The sequence below is a fragment of the Prionailurus viverrinus genome, chromosome B3, assembly GCF_022837055.1.
Source record: "Prionailurus viverrinus isolate Anna chromosome B3, UM_Priviv_1.0, whole genome shotgun sequence".
NCBI classification, from domain to species: Eukaryota; Metazoa; Chordata; class Mammalia; order Carnivora; family Felidae; genus Prionailurus; species Prionailurus viverrinus.
The window spans coordinates 79,920,910-79,945,114 of NC_062566.1; the positions used below are offsets into that span (position 1 = coordinate 79,920,910).

Genomic DNA, 24,205 nt, shown 5'->3' on the forward strand with positions numbered 1-24,205 from the left:
TTGGCTCTGCCCTGGTCCATGCTTCTAGTTCTACCAGCCTGATCCTAAATGACTCCAGGTGTTGGTGTGATAAACCCACTATTCCTTCAGAGATCAAGAATATTATTCTGGGGTGCCTGGGTGGCTCAGTCAGTAAAGTGTCTGATTTCGGCTCCGGTCATGGTGTCATGGTTTGTGGGTTCGAGCTCCGCATCAGGCTCTCTGCTATTAGTGCAGAGCCCGCTTCAGATCCTCTGTCCCCCTCTTTCTCTGCCTCTCCCCTGCTCGTTCTCTTTCTGTCTTAAAAATAAACAAACATTAAAAAAGATTATCCTTCCTTTTGTGTATCTAAAATGATTATGATTTTACCTGTTAGCAACATGTTTTTCAGTTTCAATAAGCATTGCAAAACTCAAAACCAAAGCCATACTCAATACCTACTATTGTCTCTTGCTATTTCATTAAATAGTATAAAAATTCAAGGAGATTTATACTTATTAAATGTCTAAGAAAATGTCATACAAATAAGATATTATGCAAGTGACTTAATGCTAGAGATAAAAGATAATTTTTTTTTCCTAGAAGAAGGAAATTAGTTAGGAAAATAAAAAATGGTTGACTGGAAGAATCTTTTGTGCTCTGTTTAGAGCCACTTCATAAAAAAGTATACTAAGAATTTCAGCTTGGGAAGATGAGAAAGTTCTGGAGACAGATGTGATGGTTGCACAACGTAAATGTATGTAATGTCACTGAACTGTACACTTAAAAATAGCTTAAAATGGTAAATTTTATGTTATGTATATTTTACCACCTAAAAAAGGTATACTAATAAGTTGCTTTTCAAGATTTATGTTAAAACACTCCATTTAAAGCAAAGTGACACCCTCATTTCTTACAATATTCATGTTAATAAACATTCTCAGAAATTCACTGTCGTTTTCTAAATCATTTAATAGATTGCATGAGCTCTCTGACTACAGGATCTGCTGGAGAAAGGCACAAAAAGAGCTTTTAAAAAAGTAAAAATGTACTCTAAAGTCAGTGATCTTGGGTCTTCTTGTTTACAAAATTATCACCCAAGACATGCTTACAGGTTTTCCTGATTTTGAAAAATGGGGCTCTCAACTGATGTCTCTAAAACTGGAAATTTAGATTACAAATGATTCCACAAAACTGAAATCTTGAGGATAAGAATATTTTAGTAACTGTGCAATTGCCAGAACCAGGCAGTAGGTGGCATTTTTGTAGGCACTTAGGGCTTTTGGAATAAAAGATCTTGTGCTGAGGAATGCAGAAAAAAACAAACGGAAACTACTATGGTTTTTATAATCAATCGGGATATGATAAATAAAACTAGCAATACAAAATTTAAATAAGGAGACTCAGCATATTTTGACTCAGCAATTCCTATCTGTCTGTTTTTCTCCACTTTCTACCTGTCTGGTTTTCTCCACTTTCTAAAAGGCTAACTCTATCAGTTTTCCAAGTTAATTTCATTTTGGCCTCTCATCTAAAATGATCCCCCCAAATGTGTAATAATAATAAAAATACCCAATCCTACTGATTGACTAAAAACATCACAAAGAAAGAGAGTTCTAGGAAAAAGTTAAGTTTGGAAGTTAATCAGCACACATGAATATTTCAAATCATGAGTCTGGATGAAAATAAACATGGGAATCAATGTTTAGAGGTATAAAGGTAGCATGGTTTTTTGGCATTGTTCTCAAACAAGGAATATCCTGTTATCTTGTGCTTTCACCAGGCTTCACTTTGCCAAAGCAGTAACCATTCTTCAATAAATGGACCTAATTGCCACATTTCCTCGATTCTAAGTTGTGCTTTTTTGTATTATTAATTTTATTAACAGCTTAAAATCAAAGTCGTCACCCCCCAATCTCTCCCTTACCTCACCCTGGAAAACTGCTATTAAATTGATGGTCCATTTTACAACTGAGAAAATAAGTGCACTAGCTACAGGTGACTTTGCTTGTAGGGTAAAAGCTTCCTGCCCCACAGACTGAAACACCTTTTGCAAAGTGCTTTTTCAGGTAGTAACTAACCTTACTGGTAGTCACAAATTCGTGGGAGTAATGGCGGTGGGGAGGGCAAAACCCTCCACCCCTTCTCTTCCCTCAGAAAAGGATTTGGCACAAAGAGCCTCTAGGTGGCTTGTCTGAAGTCTGCAGCACAATCACAAACAACCCAGAGCCAGGTCTTCCTGCACCCAATTCCAAACTGGACTCTGAACCTGCTAAGGTTTGAAATGTGCCCCCCCGTCAACCGCTCCTGTAGAGAGGAGCAGAGACCGGCACAGCGACCCCTAGGAGGCTTTCGGCCTCATGCTGTTTTAGGTCCCCAAGGTCAACACCTATAGTATATCTTTGCCCCAACCACTTGCGTCAGGCTCTGGTCGCTTACGGGTAGTTCTCATCCACTCGAGCAGCGCTGGGAGGTCTGCCGGAGCCACCGTACGTAGCAGCTGCATTATTGCTTGCCGCGCGGAGCGGAATTCCATCTTGGAGCAGAAAACAGCGTCGGGGAAGGTTCGCAATGCGCACGCGCAAGCAGAGAGCGGTCTCCACTCCAGATCCGACACGGCGGAACCCGCCTCCCCGGGCTGCGAAATCCCTAAACCCCGCCCCTTGTTGGTGTTCACACGTGCACCTGGGGAGGAAACCCTGCTTTGAATTGCATCTATCATGATTCTCCTTTCAGCTGGCAGTGCACTGCCCAGTCACTTTTTAAGGTGACTTCTCGAGGCCGGAATTATTTCCTGAGATCGCATCCCTAGAGAACATCCTGTACTGCCACTTTGCTGCCGCAGTGATTGGGCAATAGGAAACGGAATGTCCCAAAGCCAGTCGAAGCAAAGAAACATCGCAATAAACCCTTTCAGCGAAAGCACTGAAAGTACGCGGCAGGTGCCCCGGAAGCGGAAGTGTATCCTTTTCATAAGAGGGTGGACTACGCCGAGTGGTGACGTTTCCTCATTGGGCGGAAGGTTCGGTGGCAATCGTCGGTCTTCCAGCTGGTGGGAGTTGGCGTCGTGGTGCTGGGCGCTGGAGCCCTAGTTTGTATAGTTTGGGAAGTCGGGCTGTGGGATCGCATCTGTCTGTCTGATCCTTGCTTTTCTTGGTTTCCTCCCACGTTGCGGGGGCCTCGCGAAGGAATCCCCGGCCCCTTTGGGCCACAGCGGTAGCGGTGCCTTTTGCGGTAAGTGTCTTGCTTTTTCCCGCCCCCGACCACGGACTGGCAGCTAGGGGCAGCCTCAGCCCTGCTTGGGGGCTAGAGACTCCAGAGGGAGTCGGCTTCTCTGGCCACCGACTCTCGTCACCGAGATTGAGGTGCACTGGCCCTTTTTCATCTCGTGTGCCCCGTCAGAAGTTTTATTAAAGGATGCACTGTGACCCTTTTAAGTTGTCTTCAGATTTACCCGAGCCAAATTAGATGTAGGCAATTACAGGCCTGGCTCTTTGCTTTGCTCTCTTGATCAATAATTTAGATGTGGCTACTTCTCCGAAAACCTTTTGACGTGTACGAGATTTTATTTTTCCGTGTCCGTTGTGCTCGACACATTGTTCTGCATATAGTAGGCGTTCAATAAGCAATACGGGATATCAGTTCAATGCCAATGGTGACTTCAGATATACTGATGGCTCTTTCTGTACATTTGACACTTTCTTGAAACTCTTTCCCCTATTGTCTTTCTTGATGCTATTCTCACCTAGTTCTTTCATATGCTTAATTCAACAGTATTTACTTATTCCTATCTATAGGGATATTGAAATGAATGACACAAATACTGCCATTGAGGAGCTAACAGTACAGTGAGAGAGGCACATAAATATACATTATAGCAAGATGAGTAATGAGAAAGTTTAAAGAGCCATGATAGCTATGGGAACACAGATGAGATTGTTCAGGGGGATTTGTGACCCTGAGCAGGTTGCTAGTCCAATCTAGTCTCAGTTTCCTCATCTATCTAATAACTTATTATGGGGATGAAAGATTAGGTGATCTGTTCTGGGCAGTGTCTAGAATATAGCAGTGTTGGTGCCAAAGGGTAGAATTATTTCCCTTAAAACTCTTTCTCTTGATGTTTTCATGTGGTCAGTTATTATTTTCTAATTTAATAAAAGCATCTTCAAGCCCTTCTTCAAACAGATCTTGCCTCTAATTTCACCTAACTGGGAATTCTGGATCCACCTCTGGAATTTAATAAGATAAATATAAATGGTAGCTTTAAAAAAATTGATTTTCTTCTGTATGCTTTTGGAGAGGGTAAGGAATTAGTAAGGGCTTCTATCCCTGTTAATTATTCTTAGTCTTAGTTGACTACTTTTTGTTGGCTCTTTGCCATCCCTGTAACACAAATGGTCTTTCACAGTCTTCTTGAGAATTATCATCTACATCCATGGCTTCCATGGCATTATCCTTGTATGCCAACCATTTCCAAACTTCTGTAACTTCTTTTTTTTTCCTGTAACTTCTGTCTCATGAATGATATAGTTTTTTAGTTTCTATAAATTTAGTACATCCAAAACCAAGCTTACTACCTCAACTTTCCTTTTTTAAAATTCTTTTCATTATTACTATATGATATATACATGTTTTTGACTCCTTGTTTGTACTTGAATTTTGTGATATTTGTATGTTCAATTTTTAAGGAATAATAAAATGAATGTGCACAGTATCCAACTTTAGTAGAACATTACAAAATATTTTAGTAGATGTGCTCAAAATCCAACTTTAGTAAAACTTTACAAATACAACATTACAAAACCTTACAGCTCCTTGAACCTTTTCTGTATTAACTCTTTAATTTTCCAACCAGTTTCTCTTTTGCCTTCCATTCTTTGGTTAATGGCATCATTGGCCATCTGGTTACTGTTTGAGACCTTGGAGTCACTTTTGCCTTTTTTTTCCCTTCATTTTCCACAACCATTTGGTCATTATGTCCTGTAGCTTCTGTTTTACGGGCTTGACTTGAGCCATTTTGCTTTCTGCTTCCCTGGTTCAAGCCCACGTCTCCATTAGACTTGGGATAAGATTAGTGTATGTAGTCTCTTTGCTCTCAAGTTTTTCTCCCTCCAAAGTATTTGCTATTTGACTCTAATCTTTTTAAATTATGGAACAGATTTTTCTTTCTCTGTTTTTCTTTGAAGAATATTGCTTCATGAAATGGTTATTAAGCCTGGCTGTACTTAATATGTAGCCAGTGAAGTTTTTCAAAATCTGATGCCTTGTTTCACTCTCCTAATGAAGAATTTAGATGAGGCCACTTCTGCCAACACCTTTTGATGTTACTATCCCTAGAGGTTGATTGAATATCTAATTTTTAGCTGATAGGTGTTAGCTAAACGTCGCTGAAATAACCCATTGCTTGAAATAGCTCATTCCTCCTCTTCCGTATTTTCAGTCTATGTTCAACTTCAGGACAAACTGTTTCCAAGGAATTCTTTTGACTTGTTTTAATCTTGGTAAAAGTTTACATAAAAATTCTTGTTATAATTGACCTGATAGCCAAAAAAGTATCTTAAAGGAATGATTCTCATTGTTTTTGAACTGTTACCTCTTGTTGCTAATTGAGTTTTTGGTACGCCTTTTCTGTTATCAAACTATAAAGTGTCGTATTGTTGTTGTTTTTAATTAAAAGGAATTTTAAAATTTGGAAACAGGTTATTTTAATGAAGAGGGAATTTCCTGATACTTTTTGATGTAATTGAATATAACCTTTGTTGCAGAATTAAAGCAGGTAAGTCAGTGATGGTATGATGTATAATTTATCTTCTGAAGTTAATGGAGGAGTTTTGTCTGTGTTAAATTGATGTAATTTATTGATTTTGGAGTTAGAGCTTTTCTCATGCTGGGACAATTCCTGGAATACATACTAGGTGTTTGATGAACGAATAACTAAATGAATCCATGTGGCAACTTCATCTCAATCCCCAGTATAATATCATTGTAATTCTCACAAGGAGAACTTTGAAAAATAGTTAATTTTACCTTTGACTTAAAAAATAATAGTCATACCAAAAATTTGTAAATTACAAAAAGATGTAAATAAGAAAATAAAAATTCACCATCCAGAAATGATAAATGTTATTTGCTAACAGTTTTATTGAAATAAAATTCACATATCCTACAATTCACCTAAAGTATACAATTCAGTGCTTTTTAGTGTATTAACAGAGTTGTGCAATCATCACCACAATCAATTTTAGAACATTTTCCTCACTCCATGAAGAAACCCCATACCCATTAATAGTCATTCCTCATTTTCCCCCAACTTCGGAGCCCTAACCAACTATTAATCCACTTTCTGTCTCTGTAGAGTTACTTCTGGACATTTCATATAAATGGAATCCTAGAATATGTGATCTTTTGTCACTGGTTTCTTTCATACAGATTATGTTTTCACTATTCATCCATGTTGTAGCATGAATCAGTACTTCAATTCTTTTTTTTTTTTTTTTTTTTTTTTTATTTAAATTCAAGTTAGTTAACATAGAGTGTAGTCTTGGCTTCAGGAGCAGAACCCAGTGATTCATCTCTTACATGTAATACCCAGTGCACATCCCAAGTGCCTTCCATAATGCTCATCACCCGTTAACCCATCCCCCCACCTGCTTCCCCTACAACAACCCTCTATTCTCTGTATTTAAGAGTCTCTTGTGGTTTGTCTCTCTTTCTGTTTTTGTCTTATTTTTCCTTCCCTTCCCCTATGTTCATCTGTTGTGTTTCTCAGATTCCATATTTGAAATCATACGATATCTGTCTTTCTCTGACTTACTACGTGTCGCATAATATACTCTAGTTCCATCCACTTTGTTGCAAATGGCAAGATTTTGTTCTTTTTGATTGCTGAGTAGCATTCTGTTATACACACACACACACACACACACTCACCACATCTTCTTTATTCATTCATCAGTCAAAGGACATCTGGGCTATTGTTCATATCACTGCTGTAAACATTGGGGTGCATGTGCTCCTTTGAATCAGCATTTTTGTATCCTTTGGATAAATACCTAGTAGTGCATTTGTTAGGTCATAGGGTAGTTCTATTTTTAATTTTTCGAGGAACCAACCTCCTGTTTTCCAGAGTGGCTGTACCAGTTTGCATTCCCACCAACAGTACAAAAGGGTTCCCCTTTCTTTGAATTTTTGCCAACATCTATTCTTTCCTGAGTTGTTAATTTTAGCCATTCTGACAGATATGAAGTGCTATCTCATTGTGGTTTTCATTTGTATTTCCCTAATGATGAGTGATGTTGAGTATTTTCATGTGTCTGTGAGCCATCTGGATGTCTTCTTTGGAAAATTGTCTATTCATGTGTTTTGCCCATTTCTTCACTGGATTATTTGTTTTTTGGGTGTTGAGTTTGGTAAATTCTTTATAGATTTTGGAAACTAACCTTTTATCTGATATGTCATTTGCAAAGATCTTCTCGCATTGCCTGTTAGTTTGGTTGATTGTTTTCTTTGCTGTGTTCATTTCTTTTTATTATCAAATATTCCATTTTATGGATATATCACATTATTTTTACCCACTCATCAGTTGAGGGATGTTTGGGTTCTTTCTGCTTTTTGGCTAGAGTGAATAAAGCTGCCAATGACCATTGATGTACAAATTTTTGTTTGGACGTATCTTACTTTCTCTTGGCTTGTACCTAGGAGTGGAATTGCTGGGTCATATATAGTAACCCTATGTTCAACATTCTGAGGAATTGCCCAAATTGTTTCCAACGGGCTGTACCATTTTACATCCCCACCAACAGTACATGAAGGTTCTGATTTCTCCACATTCGGAACAACACTTGTTATGTCTTTTTGACTATAGCCATCCTATTGTGTGTGGAGTAGTATCTGAGTGTGCCTTTGATTTGCATTTCCCTGGAGGCTGATGTTATTTTTTGATATTTGTTTATAGATAAAAATGGATTATACAATAAATACAGTTTTGTATTCTGTCTTTTGCATGTTTTTAACATTAGCGAGCATGTTTACAAAAGAATTGCCCTCATTACTGCTTCCCTTTTCATTACCCCAAATCATAATTCTTGCGAAAACTTGCCTCACTTATATGCATAGAAAATAAAATCTGTAGGAACATATACTGAATTGTTATTGGTGGTTATCAGGGGACAAGAGGGTGTAAGATTAGGGGAATTACATTTTCTGCCTTTAGTATTTCTGTAATGTTTGAATTTTTACAGTGAACACGTATCCTCCTGTAATCACAAAACATAAACTATTATGAATTATTTCCTTGGAGGACCAAGATTCAGTATGAAAAAATATCCACAAATTTAAAAGTCATAATTAACATTATATTGTTGGTTATTCAAATATAATAATTTTAGCAGATAAAATACAGATAGTCCACTTTGTTAAATAAATTTACTTTTCTGTTATCCTAGAATGTGAATACATATGACATACAGAATTTAAATATATATCCATATATTTAGTATCATAGTCAGGAAAGCAAGTTTTGGTTTGGGCTATTGACTAATTTATGGAAAGGTATATAATGTAGAAGTAAATTTTCTAAAGATATTTACTACTAATAATATATTTATTTAGTTTTTTAGTCTAATATTGATCCAATAAGTTAGTCACTGACTAGGGCTAAAAATAAGTTTTTTATAGGGATTTTCATTGTAATAGGATTTGAAATCTCTAGTCATTAAGATCTGTTTATAAAATCTCAGATCAGGCAAGGTTCTGGCAGGCATATTTATAATTGTTTATAAATAATATAAAGTGGCTGTTTGGACACTCCAGCTTCTGTTGAATAATAGAATTACAGGAACATATAATTGGCATTAAAGATTCCTGGGGTGGTTCCTAGGTAATGGGATAGGAAACTTAGTAGGGTAAGGTTTTTAAGAAAATTTCTAGTTTACTTACACTTCGGATGAAAATATAGGGAGAGCCAGTTGGTGTCATTCAAGAAAACAAGGAAGTTTTATATTTATTGTCTCATTTAACCCTCACAACATCCCTTCAGGGTCACTATCTTGATAATGGTATTATCTCCATTTTGCAGGTGAGGAAAGTGAGGCTCAGAGAGATTAAGTAACTTGCCCACAGTAACTCAGCCAGTATGTAACAGAGCTGGGTTTGAATCCAAGTCTGTCAGACTCCAAAGCCCATGCTCTTTCCAGTACTTCACACTGCAGCAGGTAAGTATGATACTTGGCCTTGTGCTTGCCTTATGAGGGCACCCAGACTTGAGCCTGTTTCCATCACCTCACTATCCAACTCCTAGTCAGATTCTTGTCAGAACATGTGACTCAGATGAAGCTCCGTCCTCACACATCTGATTGCAGTGGTCCTCATCAGTTCTTTCTGGACATTGCAGTTATTCTGCCATGGAGAAGAGTGTGCATTTTTGCTTTCAAAAGATGATTTCCTCTGTTGTAATATAGCAACAAAATTTGACCCTGGAGTTTTCCAGCAGGGACATTCAACCCTATTTTTTAAAGCATCATTCCTACTACAGGGCCTAAGACTGGGTAGCCAAGGGACTGTGGGAAGTCATTTTGCTTTTTTTTTTTTTCCTTCTAGGGAAGAGCCATTCCCTAACCTGCTTGTATCATAAAATTGTTGTGAGGGTGGAATGAGATAATAGATGTTAAATTGAATGAAATACTATACAGTAATTTACCCTTACTTTCCAATAGCCTCATCTAAGTAGAGATTCCTTTTTTGTGAAGTTCTAGCACACACTGCTTTACTTCTGTAAATCTTTTTAGTTGAATAAGAGAATTTTGAGGGAGTGTTCGTGAATTGTAAATTACTCTAATTTGAGATATAGGGTTAGCTAGTAACATTAAAAAAGATGTTTTGCATTTTAGTGTGCATATAAGATCAAGTTGAAGGTCATTTTTAAGAATCTTGTTGGAAATTTTTTAGAGAAATTCTAAAAAGTTATAGTAAGTGATGGCAAATGAGTATTAATTGTACAATATCAATTACATAGGTCATTGACTTTTTTAAATTTATCATCTTATCTTCACTGGTTTATTTTAGTCGCCTTAAAGGAGATATTTGAAAGGCCTTTCATGACTTTGGATCCCTAGTCTTGCTTTATTCCTAAAGTCTTAAATGTTTTCATTTGTAAAGTTCATTTTCAATACATAACTCTGAGGATACATAAAGCAGTGAGCTCATAGGGAGAGCAAAAGGGGGAAAAGTCCCTGCCCTCATGCAGCTTATATTTCAGTTGGGGGATATAGAGCACAAACAGTGTGAGTAAATCATATGTCAGTTGGTAGTGGAATGATGAGAAAAATAAAGAGAAGGCAGATTGTGATTTTAAACAAGTGGTTAGGGAAAGCCTCACTGAGAAACTGCGTCTGGACAACCACCTGAAGGAGATGGGGGAGGGAGCTGTCTTACCCATGTGGGCCAGAGGAAGAGCATGCCAGCCAGTACAAAGGTCCTGAGGTGGTATAGTGCAGCATCAACAGCAAGGAGGTCCATGTGATTAAAACTGAGTGTGTGTGTGTGTGTGTGTGTGTGTGTGTGTGTGTGTGTGTGTTTGGGAGTGCCTTACAGTCCATTTTGAAGACTTTATCTCTGCATGAAATAGGAAGGCATTGAAGTTTTGAGCAGAATTCTGATACCGGAGTTTTCACAAACATATCCTTGGAAATTGCAGAGGAAATACTATATAAATAAAAGGTACTATTAGGTATCATTATTCCTCTACTGAAACGCAGGTTTTTATAATCAGTCAAATGTATAAGAAAATGTGCTGCCAATAAGTACTTACATAAGGAAAAATGTATTAGAAAATTCACAGAGGTGCCTAGGTGGCTTATTTGTTTGAGCATCCGACTTTGGCTCAGGTTGTGATCTCACAGTTCATGAGTTCAGCCTGGCACCGGGCTTTCTGTTGACAGCACAGAGCCTGCTTCGGTTCCTCTGTCCGCTCCCCACCCCCGCCCGCCCCCCCTTCCCTGCTTGCTCTCTTTCTCTCAAAATTTTTTTTAAAAAAGGAAAGGAAACTTAACAAGCTTTTTAAAAAAGATCTGGCCAATATGGGAAATAGGTTTATTTTAGTTAACTAGTATAGCTTTTTAAAATGGAGGATGACATGTTTATGACATGATCTCTAAAAAAGTAAATTGTGGTGTCATAATTAGGATTATATCTCTCCTGGTAACACAGTGGTAAAGGAGATGAACTGAAACATCTGGCTCTTACTTTTTACCTCAAGAATATTTACTTAAGCAATAATAGTATAAGGAGTATGGGAGAAGAAACAAAAAGTGCTGAATCTTTTCTATGAAGTAGTTGGTCTTTTAGGTGAAGTAACCATGTAATTGTAAACAAGTTATGGTAAGCACTTGTTTTCAATTCCATCAAGTATTGTTAGTAATTTTTTAGGTTCTAAATTACCTAATTTTATGTGAGTGGAAGTGTAGTGTTTAATCTGGAGCTCAACCTGGAATATCTCTTTGCCAGTGATAAGTCCTTGAGTGCGTTTCCTTTCCTGCTTCTTTTGACTCCCCTCATCTCCGCTTTCTGGATGTTGAATGAGTCAGCAATTTTGTCCTTCTGTTTCTCTTATTTGTAATCTCCTGTATACTCTCTATGTAGGATCTAGTCTAGATTATCTTGGTTGACTATATTAGATTGGATTAATTCAGAAGAGTTACTAAATTGTTTTGAACAAATGAACTTTTCTGCTGATACTACTTATTTATACCAGATAATTGATACTTTTTAACGTGGTTTCAGAGCCCTTTACTAACTGCATTTCCTTTTAATTAGATAGCCCACTCTTCTGACTAGAATGTATAATTTACTGTCTCCTAAATAATGCATATTTAATAATCTACAAGTCCATACATATGTATATGTAAGTTGTAAGTATGTCCCAGTCTTTTCCATGTCTCAATTTCTGCTTATGCCATATCATCTTCAAATTCCTTTTTGTCTTCTTTTACACCTGCCCATGTTCTACCTATATTTCAGGATCAAATTCACATTCAAACTTCTCTGTACAGCCTGTTCTGTCTCCTTGAGCCTGTTTTTTCTTCCTTAGAATTTTCATAGAAATAATCATTGGCCATTGATCATAAAGTTTCATTACTAACTTTGAACTCATACTTTACTGGTGTTATTAAAGGTCTCCACAAAAACAATAGGATATGTGTGTGTATTTACATATATGTGTATATATGTGTGTATATTTATATACACATTTATATATATACACACATATATAAAAAGAGACTTATTATAAGGAATAATAAATGGTTCATGTGATCATGGAGGCTAATTAAGCCCCAAAATCCTTCAACTTGGCAAGCTGGACACCTAGGAGAGCTAAGCCGGTGGTGTAGTTCCAGTCTAAAAAGGCTGGCGGGCTTGAGACCCAGGAAGAGCTGATGTTTTGTTTGAGCCTGAAGGTAGGAAGAAGCCAATGTCCCGGTTCAAAGGCAGTCAGGCAAGAGGACTTCTCTTAGTATTTATTTTGCCATTCATTCATGTGCCTTGTTTTACCAGCTAGTGGATAAGCAACTTGAGGCCAGGGACCACCTGTCATGCTTGCTTGCTTACTGTCCATAAATCCTTGCATAGGACTTAAGTGTAATGGGTATATCTGCATACTTTATAAAACTGTAACGTTTTAGAGCTGGTTAGGGTCTTTGAGGTTATCTTGTTTCAGAGTTGGGGAATCAAGAACAGCTTTAAAATGGGAAGATTAGTAATATACCTCTTTCCTTGGTTATTAGAAGAGTAAGATGAGCTAATATAATGTGTGTGAAAAGTTAGGTGTCCTATTAATTAAAACTTTTTTTTTTTTTTTGGCTTAGAGCATGAATCAAAATAGTTTACAAAAGTCTTTTTATGTGATAAATTAGACAATATTTCTGGGTGGAAATCCCCTTTTCTTTCTCTTTCTCATATTCAAATGTATGTTCAAAATGTCCATGTTCAAATGTATCTCCAGATTTGAGATCATACCATCATTTCCTCAAAGCATATTATCTGATAGGTTAAATTTGCTGATTTGTATAAAATATTCCAATTAGGTATACATCATCAAGTGGTAGGTTTAGCTTTTGGGCATGCCTATATTGAAGTGGCAGATTGAGGCTATAGAGGTTGAGGTTACAGTATCTATTTTTTTTTAATGTTTGTTTATTTTTGAGAGGGAGAGAACACAAGCCGGGGAGGGACAGGGACGGAGAGAGAGGGAGACAGAGGATCCGAGGCGGGCTCTGCACTGACAGCAGCAAGCCCTATGTGCATCCTGAACTCAGGAACCATGAGATCATGACCTGAGTCAAAGTCGGACACTCGACTGACTGAGCCACCCAGGCACCCCAAGGTTACAGTATCTGAAGACTGAAGTACTTTATTTGAATTTAAATACTCTTTTTTAGAAGTCTCCAGTTATGGGAACCGGTATTGATTATTTTCAAATGTTTTTATTTAATTTTTTCTTTCCTAGATTTTCTTGTAATCACATCTATCAAAGCCTTCAAGATGGTACTAGCAGACCTTGGAAGAAAAATAACATCAGCATTACGCTCATTGAGCAATGCCACCATTATCAATGAAGAGGTATGTAAAATATGTGAAATGCATGTGATAGCACATCATTACTAGCATTGGGGAGGTGAATTATTAGTAATCTCTCTGTTTATATTTGTTCTGTTGTAGATTTAATCATTGTAGGTAAACACTTAAAACTGAAGACTCTAGTTAGTGTCTTTTATTGAGTTGACCATTTTACTGTTTAACTTGCTATAAAGAATTATAAAAAAAGAAACAACAACAACAAAAAACTGAACCTTCACTAACATGTAAAAATGACATACATTTTATGTTTTAAAAAAGGGCTTACGTCTGGAGATACACTTTTGCTTTGTCTCTTGACATAGGCCTAAAACTTCATTGTCCTGCTTCTTTTTTCTTGGCTAGGCATGCGTGTGTGTCTCACCTTTTTCTCTTTGACTTCTACTTAGCATTCTTGTTAAAGGCTAGTATTTTTATTTTGTCTACTTTGATTCATTTTCTCTGAAATCTTCACTCAGTTGTTTTAGAGATTTTGTAAGCTGATTCCTTGTATGATGTCTGAAATACTCTTCCTCCTGGCTTTCTTGTTTTAAGTTTAAAATATTTCTTTCTGGAAAAAAAAAATATATATATATATATTTCTTTCTGGGGGTGTCTGGGTGGCTCAGAAATTTGAGCATCCAACTCTTGATTTCAGCTCAGGTCATGGTCCCAGGGTCTCAGGACCCCCTGTTGGCTCCATGCAGAGTGTGTTAGTCGTTTTGATCATAGAGCCTGCTTAAGATTCTCTCTCTCTCTTTCACCCTCCCTCTCTGTCTCCTCTTCTGCCCCCCTTTCTCTCTAAAATAAAAAAATATATATTAAAAAAAATTCTTAAAATATTTCTTTCTTTTTCTCCCCATGTCTTGTGTCTTAATGATTTGTCAATTGAAAAAAGATGAGAGTCCACAAGTATACTTTATATTTTGTGGTACCAATGGGAGAGTACTGAATTTGGTTTTAGAAGACCTTGTTTAGTGACTTAGTAGCTTGTGATAGAAATCTGGGCAAGTCAACTTCAGATTCTTTAATGTATAAAATAAGAAAAAAGCACTTACCTTATAAGATGGTTTTAAGGATCAAATGAAATAATAGATGAAAAGTACTTTCTAACTTGGAAGTTTGAAAAAAAAATTCTTTTTTTTTTTTTAATTAAAAAAAATTTTAATTCCAGTGTGGTTAACAAACAGTGCTATATTAGTTCAATACAGTGTATAATACAGTGATTCAGTATTTCTGTACATTACTCAGTGCTCACTGGGAAGAAATTCTAATGCAGAATTTGTTATCAATATTTTAATAAGCTAATGGAATTGAATAATTTTGGGACCATCTTTGAATTTAGCTAGTCCAGCCTCTTAGTTAACAGCAACAGAAAGTCAGTTTCACATGTTTATTTATTGGAAGAACCAGGATTAGTGTCTTTTTTCTAATTCCTCATCCAGTGCTTTTTCTAATAATTAAAACCATTGTTTAGTCTTTGGAATTCAGAATAAATAAAACAACAGCTTTCAAAACAGTTTTCCCTATTGTGTAACCTTTATGCTGTTTATGTTTATAGTGGAGAAAAAAAGAAACCAGGGAAAAGAGCTTAGTGGGAAGTAGAGTTAAAGCTACTGCTTGAATTAGCAAACTTCTCTGTTCCTAGTACTGTGCTGCTAGGGAATTAACAAGAAGAAATCCCTCTAATGAAAGATCAGTTCCATTTTTATCAGGCCCTTTTAGTGAGAGACAGATCTGATAAGCCTCTGTAGGATGTACGAAGTGAGTTGAAGATGGGAATTCATTCAAGAACATTTGAGGGACTACATTTTTTTTTAAAGATTTTATGGTTGAGTCATCTCTGTACCCAGTGTGGAGCTCAAACCCACAACCTGAGATTGAGCATCACACCGTCCACTGACTGAGCCAGCCAGGTGCCCCAAGGAATACATTTTTGCTGGCACCAGGGATTTGGCAGTGACAAAATAGACTACAGAATCCCTGCCCTCATGGAGCTTACAGTTTAGTGTGTAAACACTTATTTACATGAGCAACAAAGGCCTCACCTTTTTTAAGACTTTATAGTTTGTGACCTTTTAACTGGCCTTGTAACTCAGCAAATATATGATAGTTTTTTTTTAATTTTTTTTCAATGTTTGTTTATTTTGAGAGACAGAGTGTGGGCAGGGGAGGGGCAGAGAGAGAGCGTGAAAGAGAGAGAAACCCAAGCAGGCTCCCAGCATAGAGCCTGATGCATGGCTCAGACTCACAAACCATGAGATCATGACCTGAACCAAAATCAAGTGGGGCGGTTAACCGACTGAACCACCCAGGTGCCCTGATAGTTATGAATGGAGGATAGTTGTTGTTGTTATATTTTCCTCCATGGTAGTGCAATTAAGCAGATATAGTGAATATAAAGTGCTGTGTATCAGCCACAGGTGTTCAATAGCAGCATCTCTTGCGTAGTAACTTTCTTTGGCTTAAAGAAAAAGTCTTTACTACTGTTACGTTAATATAGGAATAAAATTGTGATAATATTTGGTTGAATAAAACTAAATAGAATGTCTTATTTTGACAACATGATTAGACATTTGATAAAATGCTCTTTCTAAGGCTAATTGAAAAACTTTTTTTCCTATGATAGTGTAGTATTATTTTTATTAAGTTATGGTAGTATATGATGAGTAATCAGCCATTGTTTTTATAAGATTGAAATGATACACGGGGAGTGTTAAACTTTTTTGGGGGGTTGTGTTAAATTTTTATGTATTTATTTATTTGCAGGTATTAAATGCTATGCTAAAAGAAGTATGTACAGCATTATTGGAAGCAGATGTTAATATTAAACTAGTGAAGCAACTAAGAGAAAATGTAAAGTAAGTTAAATTAATCAGGTAAAAAGCAGGCAAAACTGAATTTAGTTTACTGAGATGAGGAGCTAACCAGAAAAGTCTGCTATATCAAGAAATGTTTCTGCTTTAAGCATTTGAAAAGAATAGAACTCATATGTTGCAAGACTGTATTTATAGTATGTTTCCGTAATGATGTTTCAAAGAATAAACTACATGTGGCTTTCATTTAATTATGGATTTCTTTCCATTTTACTCCTTTATTTGGATGGATTCAATCATATACAGTATAGTATTTCAATATAAAAGCTTTTTAACAATTCTTCATACAAAAGTGGTGCCAGTTTATCCTTTTCAGGCTTAAGATGACATTAATGAGCTTCCTTCATTATTGGAGAATTGTATTCATTTCTTGTTCTCCTTTTTGATTTTCTGTCCGTATTTGAATGAAGGAGTAATGTGTGTCATCTCAGGTACTGTGTTCACTGGGAAAGGCACTGACTGGGGCAGGGCTCATAGAGTAATACAGGCACCTCAGTTAACTTCTTGAATCCTCGCCCTTGTCATGTCCAGGCCATCTTTCCTTTTCATACTGTTAGACTGGGTATGAATGTAGAACTGCTGGCATTTACACATTTAGAATTAGAGAAATTAATCCTATTTTCTGCTTGGTGTAAAAATGTATAAAGTATATATGTAAAAATAAGTAAATAAAATTAATACTTTGTGGTGATATGAGGACAAATTAATATTTAGACTTAAAAAAAAAAAAAAACCTTGAAAAACTAACCAGTCTTGCGTCTAATATTTCCTGATCAGTTTTTTAGGATATAGACTTATAAATCTGTGGTAATTATATGCATGTTAATCAGAGGGCTACTAGTGTGAATGATTGAATATTTTTACATTCTCTGGAGCAGAAACTTTTTTTCAGAACGTCTTAACTGGCTTTTCTCTCCTACCCACAAATAACCATCATCATGAAGGTCTGCTATTGATCTTGAAGAGATGGCATCTGGTCTTAACAAAAGAAAAATGATTCAGCACGCTGTATTTAAAGAACTTGTGAAGGTAAGAGTATATCAGGATTGTGCTGTGATTCTCTGTAGACCTCAGTGGGTAAAAATACATTAGCACTGCGAACAAGAATATTATTTCAGAATACTTACTTACATTTTTATAGAATATTCATCTGTATTAAAAATATTAACGGAAAGATTATTAACTTTTCTAAAGGGGCCTATGTTTATTATTGACTTTTCTGAATACAAAGTTCTGAGTATAGATATGAAAGGCCAGTACTATTCCTGAAACAATTCCCAAAGCCAGGTTACAAAAAGTAAAACTGCACTACAGATTAATGGATGGAAGGGCCTCTCTTGAGTTTATCCTCTTTAGCATCAGGTTTTATCTTATTGATCTTACTTTTGTATGGAAAATCACTCTTGACAAGTCTTCTTTTCTGAACTGTTCATTGTTTACAGAATTCCCTTTGAAAAGACCAAATATCCCAACTCTTGCTTAGATTATGAGCAATTGGTGAAATTTTATTTTGCAAGTGGTAAATACAGCCTATTACTTTGTATCACCTTAGAACTAATTTTGCTTCCATGGTCATGAAAATTATGGTGAGAATCTTAGAGCTTTAAAAAATATGTATGGGTCTTGGGGCACTTGGGTGACTCAATCAGTTAAGCATCTGACTCTTGATTTTGGCTCAGGTCATGGTCTCATGGTTGGGAGATTGAGCCCCATTGGGCACCATGCTGTGCATGGCGTCTGCTTAAGATTCTGTCTTTCTCTCTCTCCCCCCACCCCTACTCCTTCTGCTCCTCTTGTGCTCTCTGTCTGTCTCTCTCTCACTCTCACTCTCTCTCACTTTCTCAAAAAAAAAAAAAGAAAAAATAGGGGCGCTTGGGTGGCTCAGTTGGTTGAACGTTCAACTTCAGCTCAGGTAATGATCTCACAGTCCGTGGGTTCGAGCCCCGTTTTGGACTGTGCTGACAGCTCAGAGCCTGGAGCCTGCTTTGGATTCTGTGTCTCCCTCTCTCTTTGCCCTTCGCCTGCTTGCGCTCTGTCTCTCTCTCTCAAAAATAAATAAACATTAAAAAAAACAGATATAGGTTCAGTGGTAGGGGGAGAAAAGGAAGGAACTATAAAAACTTTTTTTAGAGCAACAGATGTCTGCTAGTGGTCTTCTAGTATTTTTCCATTTATTGTGTGAGTAGTTTCATTTATTCCTTTGGTTTCTTATAGACTAATAAATAAAAAAAGAAATTCAGACGTAAATGAGGTCAGAGAATTTATCCAGTCATGCTTCTTCATTTGTAGTTGAGAAAAGTGAGACAGCTGGTTAGTGGCAAACCCAGGTCTGATCTCTAAACTCTGTAGGATTCCTCACATTATTTCCAGTTTGCTTTTTATCTATAATCTAAAATAGAAAATTTGCCTCTGTAGGCAAAATAGGGAAATAGTCAAGTTTTATGGGAATGGTAGGATTATGGTTGCCTTTTATACCAAAGTGCCTTTAAATTATTTTTACAATTTAGAAGTTGTGGCGACAGGGGTTTTGAATGTAAGCATATGTTAACCCAATCTTATTAATTTATTTCTGGTACATAGCTTGTAGACCCTGGAGTTAAAGCATGGACACCCACTAAAGGAAAACAGAATGTGATCATGTTTGTTGGATTGCAAGGGAGTGGTAAAACAACAACATGTTCAAAGGTAAATTATACTTAGTTTTAAAAAAAGTCATGGAACATATATGTTTGTATATATCAAGTTTTATGTTAAAGCCAGGCTAGAATGCTCGCTTTACAATTTTGTGTTATTTGATGTATCTTATTATTTTTTTGTAATAGCTTTTTGTACGGTAAGAAGAAAGAATCCCAGAGTCTCCCTTGTGATTGCTTTTTATAAGAATCATAGACTTCTACATAGCTATCCTGTTTCTTTTACCAAAGAGACTGTTCCTGTACTTTAAGGACATGAGGATATGATTTTTGGAGAAGAGAACATGGAAAGTTTAGCTTATCTCCTGTGGTTCCAGACTCTCTTTTCACAGTGTCCCCCCCCAACATAATCATGGATCTTTATTTTGCATATCCTTCTACTAATTTTTAATTCATTATACCACCTCTTTCTTCAGAATTAAATGCCTCAAGTTTTTTACCGGATTTTGTTTCACAAGCCTCAACTATGTTATAGTCTATAAAAAAAGAAAAAAGGATTATTTCTTAGAGGATTCTATTATTTATTTTTACTTAACATTAATAGTAGTTAGTATTTTTCACTATGGTAATGTATTGCTTGATCATTTTATGTCCTTTGAATGTTACTGTATGGCAGTTAGAATTTAAACTCTTTAGCAAATTCACCATGTTCAAAAATGTAGGGGTGCCTGGGTGGCTCAGTCAGTTGAGCGACTGACTTCGGCTCACGTCATGATCTCATGGTTTGTGTGTTCCAGCCCTGCGTCGGGCTCTGTGCTAACAGCTCAGAGCCTGCAGCCTGCTTCGGATTCTGTGTCTCCCTCTCTCTCTGCCCCTCCCCCACTCATGCTCTGTCTCTCTCTCTCTGTCTCAGAAATAAACATTTAAAAAAAAAAAAAAAGAAATAAACATTAAAAAAAAAGTAATAGTGGTGTGTGTATATAAATATAAATATATATATGTATATATATAATGGAATGTTTGCTGTGTTCAAAAATGTAATAATAGTGGTGTGTGTATATATGTATATATAAAATATATAATATATATATAATATATATATAATGAAATGTTATGGAATGGAATATATACGTGTGTGTGTGTGTGTATATATATATATATATATATATATATAATGGAATGTTACTCGGCCATAAAAAAGAATGAAATCTTGCCATTTGAAATGATATGGATGGGGGTGCCTGGGTGGCTTAGTCGAAGTGTCCAACTTCAGCTCAGGTCATGATCTCAAGGTTCTTGAGTTCGAGCCCTGCGTCAGGCTCTGTGTTGACAGAGCCTGGAGCCTGCTTTGGATTCTGTGTCTCCCTCTCTCTCTGTCCCTCTTGCACTCTGTCTTTCTCTCTCTCTCAAAAATAAACATCAAAAAAATTAACGAAATGACATGAGTGGAGCTAGAGAGTATTATGCTAAGTGAAACAAGTCAGAGAAAGACAAATACCATATGATTTCACTCATATGTGGAATTTAAGAAACAAAACAAATGTGAGCAAGGGGAAAAAGAAAAGAGAGACAAAGAAACAGACTCTTAGGGTGCCTGGGTGGCTCAGTCGTTTAAGTGTCCAACTCTTGATTTTGGCTTGGGTCATGATCTCATGATTTGTGAGATTGAGCCCCGTGTCAGTGCAGTGCACTGTCAGTGCAGAGCCTGCTTGGAATTCTACCTTTCTCTCTCCCTCTCTCTTTGCCCCTCCCCTGCTCACGCTCTCTCTCTCTCTCTCAAAAATAAAGAAACTTAAAGAAAAAAGAAACAGACTCTTTAAACTATAGAGAACAAGCTGATGGTTATCAGAGGGGAGGTAGGTGGGGTGATGGGCAAAATAGGTGATGGGGATTAAGGAATGCGCTTGCTGTGATGAGCACCGGGTGTTGTATGGAAGTGTTGAATCACTGTATTATACACCTGAAACTAATATTATACTGGTAACTAACTGAAATTAAAATTAAAACTGTTAAAAATGTAATACTACTACTCTCAGGAGAATATGAGCAGTTTTACTTCAATCCTTAAGTAAATAACAAGAGTAAACAAAAGTATTTTGTGTATAATAATTTGTATTTATTGATATTGTATTTTTTAAATCTTATTTTCCCAGTTAGCATATTATTACCAGAGGAAAGGTTGGAAGACCTGTTTGATATGTGCAGACACATTCAGAGCAGGTAATGTGTTGAAATTTGAAAACCGTTCTCTGTAATTTTTATTTTCAAGTCTGAGAACTCATTAATTCTTTATTTTATAGGAGCTTTTGACCAACTAAAACAGAATGCTACCAAAGCAAGAATTCCATTCTATGGAAGGTGGGTTTCTGGTTTTTATTTTGATACTCATGTCTTCTCTAAGTTTTTATTTTATGCCATCTTGTGACATTTTTAATATTTACTTAGAAGTTTAAATCTTTCTGGAACTAAGTAGGGTATAATTAATAAATTATCTTTTATTATTGTACCATGACTCTTCTGATCCAGCCTTATAGATCAGAGTGGACATTATTTAGTTCATAATCCTGCCTGTATTTACCATCCTGCCTTGCATGCCTTCTGACTTGCTTCCCTATTCCTGTTTCTTTTAAGACCTATCTGAAGCATTCCTCGATTAAATACACACTGGTGAATTCCATGCTGTTTCTTTAGTACATAATTTTAAAAAGTTGTGTTTGAACATCTTAAAATAGCTTATAATTTGTCATTAACTCAGAGATTCTGATCATTGCTGTCCTTCATTTGATACGGTAGTTCAGGTAGGTAGTTTATACATGTTAGAATGATTGATGAAAAAAATCAAGTCTAGATTGATTTTAGGGCTTTTTGAGAGGATAGCATTTTTTTAACATTATTGATATGAATGGTTTATTATACCCTTAGAAAGAAAGTTTAAAGAAGCTAAACTTTGAAGTAATTAAATGAATGATATCATTTTGTTAGTCACTGCCTTCTACTTTTTGGCTGGCCAGAAATGCGAACGAACTTTCGCTTTCCATGTATTCTTTATTTAAATTTTTTTCCTTTCAGTTTTATTTATTTATTTATTTATTTATTTTTATTAAATTTTTTTTTTTAACGTTTATTTATTTTTGAAACAGAGAAAGACAGAGCATGAATGGGGGAGGGTCAGAGAGAGAGGGATACACAGAATCCGAAACAGGCTCCAGGCTCTGAGCGGTCAGCACAGAGCCCGATGCAGGGCTCGAACTCATGGACTGCGAGATCATGACCTGAGCTGAAGTCGGCCGCTTAACCGACTGAGCCACCCAGACGCCCCTCCTTTCAGTTTTTTTATGATAATGTCTTACAGGTAGATTAAAGAATAATGTTAGGAATTTTATCTTTTTAGGATAAGAATGGTTTCTAATATAGATTTAAAAATCAAGGGATAAAAAAATCAAGGAATAGTAAAATTTTATCTTTAGGGTTCAAAATTTGTAAACAATTTAGCTGATAATTACTTGAACTATTGGCCAAAGCCAAACCATTTTCTTTTAAAGTTTATCTTTTTTTTTTTTTTTTTTTTTTTTGCGAGGGAGGGGAGGGACAGAAAGAGGAAGAGAGAAAGAGAATCCCAAGTAGGCTCCACATGGTCAGCACGTGGGACTCAAACTCACAAACCGTGAGATTTCACCTGAGCTGAAATCAGGGGTCAGACGCTTAAATGGCTGAGCCACCCAGACGCCCTTACTTATTTATGTTGTGAGAGAGAGGGTGTACGAGCACGTGTGAGCATGAACAGGGGAGGAGGCAGAGAGAGGGAGAGAAAGTGCATGCAAGAGAATCCCAAGTAGGCTCTACATGGTCAGCGCAGAGCCTGATGCAGGGCTCAATCTCACAAACTTTGAGATCATGACCTGAGCCAAAATCAAGAGTTGGATGCTTAACTGACTGAGCCACCCACGGACCCCCAAAGCCAGAGCATTTTTAAACAGTTATCTCAATACCATTTATTAAATAATCTCTCCTTTGCTCATGTAAACTTAAGAAACATCATGTATGTGTGGAGTAAAGTATTAGTGTATCATTGTTTCCTCTGGGAGGACTGAAGGGAGTGAGACTGAGGAAGAATTTGAACTGCATCTCTGCTGTTAAATTTACATATTAGCATTTATTTTAGGGGGTGGTACATGTAGGACTGTTTGTTATATTATCACTTGTTCTGTGTTAAAAAAAAAACTATTTCACATAAAACTTTTAAAGAAGTGAAAGCACTAACAGTTTCACTTCCTAGTTACCAGTTTTTAGTGTGTCCACCTGTGCTTTTTTTCTATGTCAGTACAAACAACCACACAGAAAGATAATTTGAAATTGAAATGGAGTGTTACAGTGCTTTGTACCTTGATTGTTGTGGTAGTGGTTATATGTAAATTTGTCAAAACTCATCAAAATGAACATTTAAAATAGTGCATCTTCCTGTATATCAGTAGACCACTGTAGAGTTGATTACAAGTGGGATCTTTTTTTTTAATTACAAATGAGATCTTATGACCAGATTGTGATTACTCTTAGGAGGGAGTGTGGTGCTGGTTATTGTTTTTTGATCTGGGTGTGTTTGCTTTTTGAAAATTCACTGAGTTTATAATTTGTGCAGCTTTTCTATATATATATTATACTTTGTTAACACATTTACAAAAAAAATGGGATCTTAATAATTCTGGAATAGATAATATACTATTTAATGTAATTCTTTTTTATGACATTTTTTTCAACATTCTCTTGCCTAGTCTCACCTGCTTATTTTCCTAGATTAAATTTTAAAATTCCTTATTAAGTTCCAAAAAGAAAAATCTCTCTTAAGATTTTGATTGGAAGTACATTGAAACCAATTAATCAACTTAGTGAAGAGTTGACATCTTTACTGTATTTGTATAGTTAGCTTAGAAACCTACTATGTCATTTTTGCTTTAAAAACTTATGTCCTTAAATATAGTAATTTTCTTCATTTAAATCTCACACATATTTTTATCAAATGCCTTCATACCTGATTTTTATTGTTAATTTAGGGGGGAAACTTTTTTTAACATATGTCCTTTCATCTGACAGTATTGATCTGTATAAGAAGTTGCCGCTACCGAAAACAGTGCA

The 24,205-nt window shown here is 36.3% G+C and overlaps 2 protein-coding genes across 4 annotated transcripts in view; one reads left to right on the forward strand and one right to left on the reverse strand.

Annotated features, from left to right (window-relative positions):
• Positions 1–2,867, reverse strand: part of LOC125168936 (uncharacterized) — a 42,486-nt gene extending 39,619 nt beyond the window's left edge. Inside the window, exon 1 of the mRNA XM_047864450.1 lies at positions 2,398–2,867. Coding sequence (XP_047720406.1) covers positions 2,398–2,680 — 283 coding nt within the window. The 5' untranslated portion in view covers positions 2,681–2,867. The remainder of the gene's footprint in view (positions 1–2,397) is intronic.
• A 33-nt stretch (positions 2,868–2,900) lies between these two features.
• The window catches only part of SRP54 (signal recognition particle 54), a 38,779-nt gene continuing 17,474 nt past the window's right edge, over positions 2,901–24,205 (forward strand). Inside the window, exons 1-8 of one of the 3 annotated variants that reach the window (XM_047864443.1) lie at positions 2,901–3,192; positions 9,035–9,170; positions 13,460–13,572; positions 16,336–16,427; positions 17,387–17,471; positions 19,023–19,127; positions 21,229–21,295; positions 21,376–21,433. In XM_047864443.1, the coding sequence (XP_047720399.1) occupies positions 9,140–9,170; positions 13,460–13,572; positions 16,336–16,427; positions 17,387–17,471; positions 19,023–19,127; positions 21,229–21,295; positions 21,376–21,433 (551 nt within the window). In that variant the 5' untranslated portion in view covers positions 2,901–3,192; positions 9,035–9,139. Of the gene's footprint in view, positions 3,193–9,034; positions 9,171–11,135; positions 11,335–13,459; positions 13,573–16,335; positions 16,428–17,386; positions 17,472–19,022; positions 19,128–21,228; positions 21,296–21,375; positions 21,434–24,205 lie in introns of those variants that run through there. The other 2 variants (XM_047864444.1, XM_047864445.1) reach the window with 2 other exon arrangements.